We start from the raw sequence: 11,856 nt of genomic DNA, 5'->3' as shown, positions 1-11,856 counted from the left end.
TGACATCTGGTTCGACAACTTGTTATCGTCTGCGGGCTGCCCGGCTCGACTTGGCCCGACTTAGCCCGGCTCACACATATTTCGTTTTTAATAAATTGTACCACAATTTGATATGGCCACGCCCCGCCTCCACAGCCCCCTTCGGCGGCCACCCATTTCCGAGTCCAGATTCGTTGGGTCTCCACTTCGCTTTGGCCACAAGTGGCCACAGCTGTCAGGCAGAAAATGGCATAAAGTCTTTGATTAGGCGTGGAAAAATATTGTCCGAAAGCATTTTAATCGTTTTGATTAAAAGGCACCACGCCTAATTAGTTGGAAACTGTCTGCCATTGGTTTACGAGTGTGTGTTTTACAGGAACCGGTTCGTCCGTGCAGATGGAAAACCATTTCGTCAATTGTTGGCCAGCCAATTTAGCAAATAATTCATAGGAACACAAATCGCGATAGGCCCTGCCATTGTGGCTGCGATTGCGGCTGCAGTTGTGACTTGCAGACTGCCACAAATTGTTGGCCAATTGTTGTGCTGGCCAAAAACAAATACGAGCTCTAAATGCTTTTTGCTTCGACGCGACACGCCCATTGTTTGTAAATAACTTTTCGTTGAGCATTTTGTTCTAATTAATTTTTTCATCTGTTCAGTTTCGTTTTTGGCTTTGTTATGGTTTTTGTTATTCCAGTGCACACTCAACACATTTGGCGATAAGCATCGGTCGAGCAAATGGTTCAGTTTAACCAGCGAGCAGGCGATCGAACGACATTGGCAAATATGGACGATTAGCAACAGGGTTGACATAGCAAAACACAAAAAATCTAAGACCACGCTGGAACACGTGCTCAGTCTCCACGGGAAACGGAGGCGGTTGTCTTGAGGGATCGGCTCCATCAAGAGGGGCCCCTTCTCATCAACTTGTGCGGCGACCCTCGCACCTGGCCGCAGCATAATGTGCACAAAAACGTGCCACTACACCCATGACTTGCCTTGCAGCAGCAGTAGCCGTACTGCAGCAACAACAATTGCATTTTAATTGAAAATGTTGATTGAACTCAAGTTCGTTGCCTAAGTCTTTCGTTTGGGCCGACTCCCCGCCTCACCGACTGCCCACCTGTTGTTTTACAGCGTGACACCCGACTGTTGTAGTAATTAATAACGGCGGACAACAACAACAAATTATGTTTTTAATAACTGTAAATTTGTAGTTGTAAAAATTTACGATTTAATTGCCGAACGCTTTTGAATTTATTACGGGTGCTAAGTTGGAGTTAGTCTACGCTAACATTTCACGCTTTATATGTTGTGTGTGTGAGTATGAGTGGTCCAGATTGTAATTGGCATTTTGGCCTTTAACCTTAGCTAGCGGAGAAATATCGACAACTACTCTGAACTAGACCTTGTCATCGTCGTCCAAGAGTCGCCGTCTTTGACATTGACGTTTTTGCGAAGCCAAGCCGAGCCAAGCTATGATCGCCGATGCTGCCGGCTAACTGCACTTGGCCAATGCCAAAAAATAAAAAATTGTAAAAACATAGAAGCAAACTGCCAAGCCGCTTAGCATTTAGCCGATCGTGGTCTTCATCGCTGCTGCTTTTTGTTTAGCTACAATTACTTATTTAATCATAATTTTGTTCGCGTTTCAACAATCATCAATCATCAAAGCCGGCAGAGCTGTGCGCGACTGGGCCAACTGTCAGGCTGACAGATTGCCAGCTAGTTTGGCCCACAGATCCCGGGCTCGGGATCTGGAATGCAGCTATGCGGTCTGCCCCAGCTGTTTAGTGCAAAAAGTGGCATCAGCCGCAGAATGCCACAATTATCTAGTCAGCAAGCAGTCAGTCAGTCAGTCAGTCAAACGGGCTAGTTGAACTTGCCGTTTGCCATATTGACGTTGCCGTTGCCGTGGCTCTTGCAGCGATCGCGCGAATCAATCGATCACGTTTTGAGACCAGCACTTGCCGCAATCAACTGGCTGGTACCCTGTATGCTTCGACCGGGCCGCAGTTACCAAGACACCAAGATGCCATGATACCCTTTCCCCTTAGCCAAGGAAGTTAGAAACTGAAGCGCAACTGAATGAACTTTCCAAACAGGCAGCAGCAGCACTCGCGTTTCGCTGAAATCGCAGTGAAGTTGCAGCGGTTGCTGCTGCGGCAGATGGATTGATTGATTGCCTGAAACAGTTAGCAGACATTGTCTGGCTGGCTTATTGCTATTTATGATCTTGATCTATGGATCGAGGGCAAAAGCACATGCGGCGCTGTTGAGCAGCCAGTGCACATGTTGATAATCAGCACGGAGGCTGATAATGATGCTGTGGCTCAAACTCTAGCTGGGAGCTGGCCTTGATTGGAAGTGGCTTCTTGCAAGGCTATGAAGTACCCCTGTTCCTGCGGCACTTACCGCCTCGTTTCTGATTGAAAACATTTTCCCCAAATTGTTGCACAGAAAACCTTTAAGGGTATACCAGCTCGTTGCGGGTTAAAGACCTGTTGGTGTTAAGTGCACGATAATCAATTCGATTCGATTCGTTGCGAGCCCGGTCTGATGATGTTGGCGTTAAACGGCTAGAGCGCCAAATTGCCTATTTATGACCGCTGCGGCATGGCATGGCCAGGAAATCATACATTTGCATGTGCCGAATGGAAAGTATCTATTAGACGGCACCGAACAGCCAGATATATGGATATATAAAACTCTGTGGGGACATTAAAGGCATTGCATCACCAAGGGGACTGACCACAAAAAAATTGCCAAGGGAGCAAAAAAATATATACTAAAAACGGTCTTAACTGGTTAACACATTTTGCTGTTTTTACAGCGTTTTAATTACGCGCAACGCCCAAAAACAGTCGGCAATTGAAAAAGAATTCTGCCTTTGGTTTCGGTATCTGTATATCGGCAATCAATGAAAATTCAATAAAAACCGCCAGACAAACGCACACGAGCTAAAACAGTTATCAATACGGCCCAGTCTTAAATTTGTGGTCAGCATGGCAACGTGTTTTTTTATGAGATGAGGTTGCACCTAGATTCTAGCTTCTTGGAGGCTAATTAGCCGCTTTTCACTAGATGGTGATTGCAATTAGCGCCTTAAATGCTGAAGAATTGTACATACCGAACTGTAAGAAGATCGAATCATGTATCTATTTTTCGCAATAGCTGCATTCACTTCCCCTTTCTAGACTGGAATGCCCGGTTCCGTTCAGGCCATTAAATGCAAACTGCCTGGCCAACACTTGCAATCGAACTGGCCATAATCCTCATTGCTCTTTATGGCCCCAAACAATTCGCTAATGATTTATTTAAAGCACATTAACATTGGTATCGGTATCGGAATTCGGCATTCAGCAACTCGGCAACCGAAAGGCAAGCGGTGGAGAGTCATCCAAGATTGCCCACTGGGCCGGCTGGGTGGGCGTCATCGCTGGGATTTGGGATTTTGAGGCCGCACCCCTGCTTCATCGTTCGCATGGCATTGGCAGTGACCCAGCACCACTGAACCACTGCTGCTGCACCACTATAGTGCTATAGCACCACCGGCACCACTGCGTACTTCCCGTATCACAAGTTGCGTATCTGCGCCGCGGGTGCAAAACGAAATCGACATTTAATGCGCTACCACACAATTGGCAGCGGTGGAGGAGGTGGGTTGGTGGGCGGTCAGTGGAGGGAAGTGGGCTTTTGGCGGTGGGAGGGAGCGGCCGTTTCCGTTTGAGTTGCGGTTACCATGATATCGCATATTTCAATCAATTTGCTTATTATTGTCGTTGCTCTCGGGGCATTCCCGTTAGTATAATAGACCATAAAGGTGCGCTTGAGATCGACACACAAAACACAAGATGGTAAAAATAAAGACGAGGAAATACAGCAACAACATTTTCACCACAATATATAAGACAAGTCGAATCTTTGCTTTCGGCATATACCCTTGAAGAAGGTATTTGAAAATGGTACAATCATAATGATGAACCTCTTTGGTGTTCCATATATCAGTTAATTTCCGGTACGCTTTTAGCTTCTCTTATTGTTGTGCCCTACCAAACTTGGGTTTCAGACCACAACTCCGTCATAGATATACTTTAACCGAATGAATGTATTTATTATTATTATAATACCTTATTATTTATAACTTTTTTTTGAAATTTTAGACAAGGGATGAAATATAAATAGCTCCCAACCGTAGAAGGGTGCTCCATGTGTCGATGTCCTTAGAGTCTTAGCCTTTTCCAACTTTTTTTGGATATGTCCAAAGCGTGAGATGCGACCACATGCAAATTTGCCCGGCACGATGTCCCTGACAGACACTTGTCAACGGATTTCTTTTTGTTCTGCTGCTGCCATTTTGTTCTCGACAAAACTATGCAAATATATGTCAGGGAGATGTAGATGACGATGCCATGCCAAAGGCGATGTCAACTGAGCGACAACAACAAATGAAGATCAGCGCGGGCTTATTTATTTTATTTTTATGTACACTTGTGAATACATCGGAGTGCCAGAGGTCCTATGCTCCTCGGTTCCTGCGAGTTCCCGCCCCCTGCAAATGCAACTGCAACTGCTGCAGCATTAGGCATTCACGCAAACACTCTTGGCGCGAACGGCAAGCACTTGGCTGGGGAAACAGCAACTCCGACTTGACTTGGCTTGGCTTCGCTGTGCTTGGCTCGGCAAACACATTTTTCGCGCCCCAAAAGTGTTGGAGGCGTTTTGTTGTCCACTTAGAGATGTGGGGCCGTCCGTCTGCCGCTGGATGCTGCAGTTGCAAGAAGGAAAATCTTGCAGCAGCCACTAAGCGTCTTGGGCACACGTCAGTCTGTCGCTTCCGTCGGCCTCTTCGTCTCCTTGTCTCTTTGGCTTTTATTGCCTTTTGTTGCCTTTTGGCGCCTAGCGGTTGGTCGTTGTTGATTGTGGCATTTTGATTGATTTCTTTTGACTTTTGGCAGCCGCAAATATTTGGTAATCCTGCTAGCAAACAAGCCGCTTCATCAGCAATTTTAATGCATATTTTAGCACCTCGATATCGGAATTTTTTAGGCATTTTAATGCCACCTACTTTCTAAGCGGTCAAAACAGAATCTATTGACATCCACACCACCGTTCTGTATTTTTGCCAACCATTCCCATTGACCATAAACTTGATTTCTGCGCACATTCGGCGACAATTTGTCAGAAATTCTGGCACTTTTTCAATCCGTTTTCAGCGGCCTGAGTATTAAGGTCAACGTCAGTGCTTAATTGAACACCTGGACGGTCGAAACCACCACGGCGATGGCGGGTCAGCAGGTCTGCAAGGTGAGTCATAAGACGGACCCAAGGTAAAGGCAGAATTATTTCCATTTCCAAATAAATCTGATTGGCACGAATAACACAGACATAAATAAAGGAAAACTAAATCAATTCCTTACCACTGCTTCCGAGACTCTAATTCGCTAATAAGTAATAGTAAAGTTGTTAATCAAACATAACATAATACTAAATGTGTAAATAAATCGCTGTTACGTCTACTTGCAGCTAGCTACTCGATAATCTCAAAGCCTTCTTCAAAAATGTAACACCGCAAAAAAGCTGTGAAGCCTTCATTCAAATGGTGGTAGACATAATTTGTAATTGAGATGTGCGATATTGCAACACATCAATGACAACAGACGGAACGAAGCGAAAATGCATCTTCGGCTGTCAAAAATTACCAAAAGTCCCTTGTTGTTGGCAATGCTGCAGGTGTTGGTTTGGTTTGGCTTCTTTGGGTAAATAGTGCAAAGTCGTGAAATCAAATTTGTTCACGTTGTTGGCAGTCGATGTCTATTATTCGCTTTATGTTAATCAAAACGGGCCAGCAACTAAGACTCAGACGGATTCTGCGTTGTCCCACCAAAATGAAAAACAGACAGCAGCACTGAAAACATAACGCTCTATTTTTTCGGAAAATAAAATATTAATTTAAACCAAAAATATGATTAAGCACATTTGTAATATAATATTAAAATAAATATTATATTACAATTTACAATAATAAAATAAATTAAATATTTTTCGTTTTTAAAATTTTATTTTGTATGGCAAAGTTGACTTAGTTGTAAAGTGCTTATTTCCAGTGTACACCCCCTCTCTGTCAGTAGGCCACAAATTGTTGGTTTTAGACTGCTTCTTTGGTGTTGGGGCTTTACATAATTTGGTGGATCTGTTGTGGTTGCCTTGTTTCTCGCTTCGCACTTGGAGTCTTATTTCGTGGCTCCGGTCGTGTCTTTGCGGTGTCTTCCTGGTGAGCAATTTGCATTTATTTTATTTGCAGGGGAAAATGACAAAGCCAGACACTACAAGCTATTGAGAAATACGTTGGTGTAGATAAGAAGCAATTCGATGGTGAATACGACGGTCGAAGTGCCCAGACCCACTGCTAAGATGAGCCAGCACTTGCGAAGGTCCTGGATGCGCAGCGGTTTCATTAGATTTGTTCGGCTGTAGTCCTTGATGGTCATGCGTCCAGCCCTCACCATTTCATAGAAACTTTGGGTCATCCAGTGGGTAATCAATCCAGCTTGGTTCATTTTTAGGGTGAAATGCTGAAGCGGTTCCCGATAGAAGGACTCCGGAGCGATCAGCAAGCCCCAGGGTGTCTCCGAGCTGAAACACAAGTCCGTCGAGTATCGGAATACTGGATGGGCAAAGTGTCGCTGTTGGGCCTCGATCACATTCCACTTAACTGACGTGATGGTATAGGCCCAACTTGTATTGAAATAATTTCGGTTATCATAAAGCTCATTGGGGTTTTCAGTTAGGTGAAAAACTGATGCGTACTTTGCCCGAAAACCACCATCCAGAAAATAGAACTCACTGCTTACTCCAAATATCTTCAAGCCAGAGGTTACCAGGTCATCAAAGCTTTTGATTCGTGTGTGAAGCGGTGGCGACATTAGAAGAGAGAGCAGTTGGGCAGAACTGGAGCAAAGCATCACCAAAGCAAATATCCTTGAAGCTATTCGAATTAATTTTCCACGAAAAGTGATACCCCAACATTTAATCAGTTGGGGAACTATTAAGAAGCACAGTATAAAAGCCAAGATTAGAAGAAGTGTTGCTCCAGGACTTAGTACATGCAAAAATAAGATTTCCACACTTAAAGGCTTCTCCACCGGCAACATGGTACACCAGCTGATGTCAAAAATAGGGTAGCTATAGTCGCGATACCTTTCCTCGTGCTTAAACGGTACCATCGTGGTAGTCACTCCGATATCCGAACTTCCATTCCGTGTAAACTGGATCATATATTCCGCAGCTGATACCTTGGCTTTTACCCATGTCGGATACAGAACCTGGGTGTCGCCGTTCAAACTTTTGGAAAAGTTCTCTACAATTCTCCACAAAAATCCACCCACTTGATATTCACCATGTCGATCGCGATAGGAAAAGGAATTGGGTGGCGACAGGTCGGGTTGAACCCTAATTTTGTAACCTTGGAGATCCTTAAGCTGGTTGATAAAAATTCTGGGTCGTAATGATCCTAATAAGCGCTGTTTCAAGAGCTTAAAATATGGAAAAGCCAGGTAACTGAAGACATTCAGATTGCGGGTCCAACGTGAAAAGTACAGTACCACATTCAGCATGCTGTGTTGTTGGCAAAGCAAAAGGATTTGAGAGGCCAAAAAGGAGCCTTCTTTATCCTGCACCTCGATAAGCACCCTTACTGACCGGTATCTGGTCAAACTCTCGGCCAAAAGCTGGAGCTGACCACCATAAGATGTCGAGGATAGACAGGTCATTACAAACAGGTTACTGCTGTGCCGCTTGTACAATCCTGGATAAGTTTCTTCGCGAAACCAGATGATCTGGGGATGGTTGGATAAAACAGTCCTCGGAAGTGTTTCCCAGCTGCACTTCTGTCCAGTGGGGTTAAAGTAAAACAATGTGGTCTCCGAGGACACCAAAAACTTCAGAACCAAGCCGTATAAATCGACCAGTTCAGGAGCAGAACTCAAACTGATGTTGGACAACATGACTTATACCGAAACCGACGAGGACTGAAGGACAAAGACTTGACTAGCTACTGGAAGCATTTGTATTTTGATACAATGTTTGCTTTGGAAATCAAATGCTTATCGCACGTTATTATCCGGGGACAACTGCAATATGGAAATTAAGAGTTTGTCCAGCGATAATCAAAGTGACTTCGCCATGGAGGAGTATGAGTTCAAGGCAAGCTCCCAGTTTGTTAAAGTTACGATTACTCGTATCTGGAAATGTCTCTGCAGCTATGTAAAATCCATAAATTCCTGACCTTTCAACTTGTGGGCAAGGCAACCGCAACGCAGTCGAAAACAAAACAAAATGCAGCGAAACAAAACAAAGAGCCAGAGAGAAAATACGACAGGCCGAACCCAGAGGGCCAGCTGCAGCTGTAGAATTTTTAAGCCGAAATATTTTTTGGCTTCACATGGTTGCACGTTCAAAGGGAGTTTTGGTTTTATTAAAGGGCACAGCTTAAAATGCAGTTTAACATTGGTGCTTAAAATGTAATCAAGGAGTGATATTAGAGTATTTTAATAATAGTGGAAAGTTAACAAATCTGAACTGAGTCAATTGATTCGCATAATTTCCCATTTGAGGAAAGGGTCTCAAGTATTCGGTGCTGACCATCGGGCTCCCGACTTGTTTCGGCTGCCATTCAAAGTTCAGGCGGCGTCTCTTTGGCCAACCATGAGGTTTTATGGCCGGGTCTGACTTAAGCCTGATCCTTCTTGGCAGCTGACAACACCCTCGCATCCGTCTTGCGGAGAAAGTTTCGCGGTCTGCGAATTTCTGGCTGCACACGCGTGTTTTCCACTCCGCTGACCTTCGCTGGGACAGATCGTTTAATAATTTGCAGCAAATCTCGAATCGCGAGTCGATTGTTGGCCACGACGGCTGGAAATTGTCTCACATGTCGTGAGGGTCTTGGCCTGCTCGATCAGCGCTTTTGGCTTGATTTTCCCGCCGATCACGGCCACATAATTCATTTTCCAGACATCGTGTGTTGGGGAAATTTGTCAACCAAATCGTGGCACATCTTGTGTATCATAAATTGCCCTTGGCGAAGCAATTGTCTAATCAAAAAAAAAAAAAAATACCACATCTAGACACCGATGCTCCATGAAGCTAGAAAATTCTGAAGCCAAGTAAAGGTAACTGGGCCAATCTGTAGTCCCAAAAGAGTGGGTTCATTTGCCTAACTAGACTTCATTTAAAATTGAGATATGCATGTTGCGACACATCATTGACAGCCGTGGAAACGAAGCGAAAATGCATCTTCAGCTGTCAAAATTACCCAAAAAAAAGCTTGCTGTTGCCAATGCTGCTGATGTTGGCAATGCTGCAGGTGTTGGTTTGGTTTGGCTTCTTTGGCTAAATAGTGCAAAATCGTGAAATCAAATTTGTACACGTTGCTGCCAGTCGATGTCTATTATTCGCTTTATGTTAATCAAAACGGGCCAGCAACTCAGACTCGGCAACTCAGATCTTGCGTTGTCCTACCAAAATGCAAGAAACAGACAACTTCGGCACTAGGCCACAATTTGCTGGTGTTTGCTGCCAAGGTTTTTACATAATTTGGCGGATCTGCTGCGGTTGTCTGATGGTGGCTTAGTGGTTCTCGGGTTCGGTGGTTCAGTGGTTCATCTTCCCCTCGATTGGGGTCTCATTTCGTGGTGCCCGTCGTGTCGCTGCGGTGACTTCGTAGGAGGCAATTTGCATTTATTTCATTTGCCCTCGCAGCTCGAAGGTGTAAGACGGTAGGAAACCATTCAACAGCATTGTTAACTACAGGAACCCTTGTCACCGTCACGAAGTAAACACACAAAAGTTTGCATTTGTTTTTATCCTGTCTTGTCTCTATTATTTACTGAGTAGTTGGGTGGAGGTGGGTAGAGGTCTTTCCGGAACAGTCTGGCTTATCGGACGCCATCGCCGTAATTGCCGCGTGAACAATTAAAAGCCCAGCCAGTAGTTTACCCAGCTGACAAAAAGCTCACAGGTAAACAGAACCAGGCTAATTAGCAATACAGAAGCGTAAATGATAAAGACATTTCTCAGATCCGTAATAGTGAGAGTTTTTGCCTGATACCGTTCCCCGACGGCTGTAAAGTTGATCTTACCCGCCTTAACCATATAGGAAAAGCCCCTATTCACCCAGAAATCATGCAGACCAGCCTGTCTGAGAAGCAGGGTGTAACTATGCAATGGAGCTCTATGGGGCGAGTTCTCCGGAATGACCAGTCCAAATGGTATCATCTCATAGAAGCACAGGTCCTTGGAATACCGAAACACTGGCTTTGAGCTGCGCTTCTGTTGCTCCTCATAAATCTTCCACTTTTCGCTGGTGATAGTATAGCCGTAGGATGTATTAAAGGCATTTCGCAATCCTATCAGTATCGATGCCTGCAATGCCAGATGGAATGCAGCCGAGTATTTGGTGCGCTGCGTAAATTCTATGGACGAGTATTCAGATCTTATAGAGATGATGCGCACAGGCGATTCCATCAAAGCTGATAGACTGTTGACTGGTGGCAGAGATGGTGGGTCTGTAAATAGATTGAGTAGTCTTCCTACGTAGTTTGAGCTGACCAAAGTGGCCAGCACCAGCCAGCCAATACTTTGGAGCTTCGGATGACGACGCCAGCGTCCACGAAGCACCTCGTAGAAAATCCAGAGGAGTAGTAGTAGGATAAGTGTGGGATATGGCATCACCCGCGTAAGCAACTCGGACACATGGAGCTGCCTTTCCACCGGCAACATGGTGCACCAACTGGCCTGATTAACCGGATAGGATATCTCGTGCATGCGACTTAGGGAACCCATCGACATTGGCTGTATGCTGGCACCCACGTCTATAATTCCACTTTGGGCTGCGTCCAGGAGTTCGATGAAGTTAAGAGGCCTATCATCCGCATACTTATTGACCACCTGCAGTTGGGCATTGTGTTTGTGAGCATAGGCCTCCAATAAGTCCCACAAATATCCAAGGATCTCCTTATTGCCCTCCTTGTCTTGATAAAGAATGGTATTTGGCTCCGAGTAGTCTGGCATTGTTCGAATTACACCTCCACGAAGGTTCAACATCTTATTTGGGTACAAGTCAGATACTTGTGTGTCAGCTGTAAATGTTTGGTTTACCACTTCAAAACTGGGATAGGCCTCAAAGCTGGAAAGATTTTCAGTTTCCGGAAAATCGTCAAAAATAGCATTGACATTAATCATATCCTGACTGAGGCAAAACTGCAACACTTCACTGACTAGAAATTCATCTCTGTCCTCCATTAGTTCAATGAGTATCCTCGCCTGTCTAAGGTATTTCAAACTCCTTGATAGGCTGCCAAGCAGAGCTCTCCAATGAAATCCGGGAAGACAGGCTAGCACCAAGAGTCCCTCACCGATGAATCCATTCAGGATCACAGTTCTATCCGTTCGCCAAATCACCAAAGGCAATCCCCAAGTGGCTGATGAGATTGTATCTTCGAGGTGGCATTTTTCTTTCGCAGGAGCATAGAAGAAAATGCTGGTCAGCTCTTGACCACGGCTTAATAGCGACACGAGCTTGGAGTGAACGCTATTAACGGCGGTAGACATCTTAGAATACTGACTACTTTCTAAGGATGGTCCTATATAATATAATTGGTCTTATTTGCCTAATCGGTGGAAAACTATTTATGGAATACATTTCTCCTTGGCGTAAAAATAACACGGTTAAATCCATACATCTGACATACCCATTAATAACATAATGCTGCTAATATCGAAATTTACGAAATGTTACTATTGAAGAAATGTACAAATTAATAAACTTTATAAAATACAAGGTCTTGTATTATCTATAAGAAGGTTATTTCTCGTAA

At 44.5% G+C, this 11,856-nt stretch overlaps 2 protein-coding genes across 2 annotated transcripts; both read right to left on the bottom strand.

Annotated features, from left to right (window-relative positions):
* Positions 1–6,306: 6,306 nt before the first annotated feature.
* On the bottom strand, positions 6,307–7,986 carry LOC117146046. Its single transcript, XM_033311986.1, has one exon. The coding sequence runs from the start codon at positions 7,984–7,986 to the stop codon at positions 6,307–6,309; it is 1,680 nt and encodes a 559-aa protein (XP_033167877.1).
* A 1,966-nt stretch (positions 7,987–9,952) lies between these two features.
* LOC117146049 lies at positions 9,953–11,590 on the bottom strand. The gene has a single exon (XM_033311989.1). It carries the CDS (start codon positions 11,588–11,590, stop codon positions 9,953–9,955), a length of 1,638 nt encoding a protein of 545 aa, XP_033167880.1.
* Positions 11,591–11,856: the final 266 nt, after the last annotated feature.

Source organism: Drosophila mauritiana, chromosome 3R (assembly GCF_004382145.1).
Source record: "Drosophila mauritiana strain mau12 chromosome 3R, ASM438214v1, whole genome shotgun sequence".
NCBI lineage: Eukaryota > Metazoa > Arthropoda > Insecta > Diptera > Drosophilidae > Drosophila > Drosophila mauritiana.
The sequence above is the reverse complement of the archived record's forward strand: the minus strand, read 5'-3'. Positions and strand labels throughout refer to the sequence as shown.

Bases quoted from the DNA above. Each gene is read 5' to 3' on its own strand.
- LOC117146046 (XM_033311986.1), bottom strand. From the start codon at position 7,986: ATGTTGTCCAACATCAGTTTGAGTTCTGCTCCTGAACTGGTCGATTTA.
- LOC117146049 (XM_033311989.1), bottom strand. From the start codon at position 11,590: ATGTCTACCGCCGTTAATAGCGTTCACTCCAAGCTCGTGTCGCTATTA.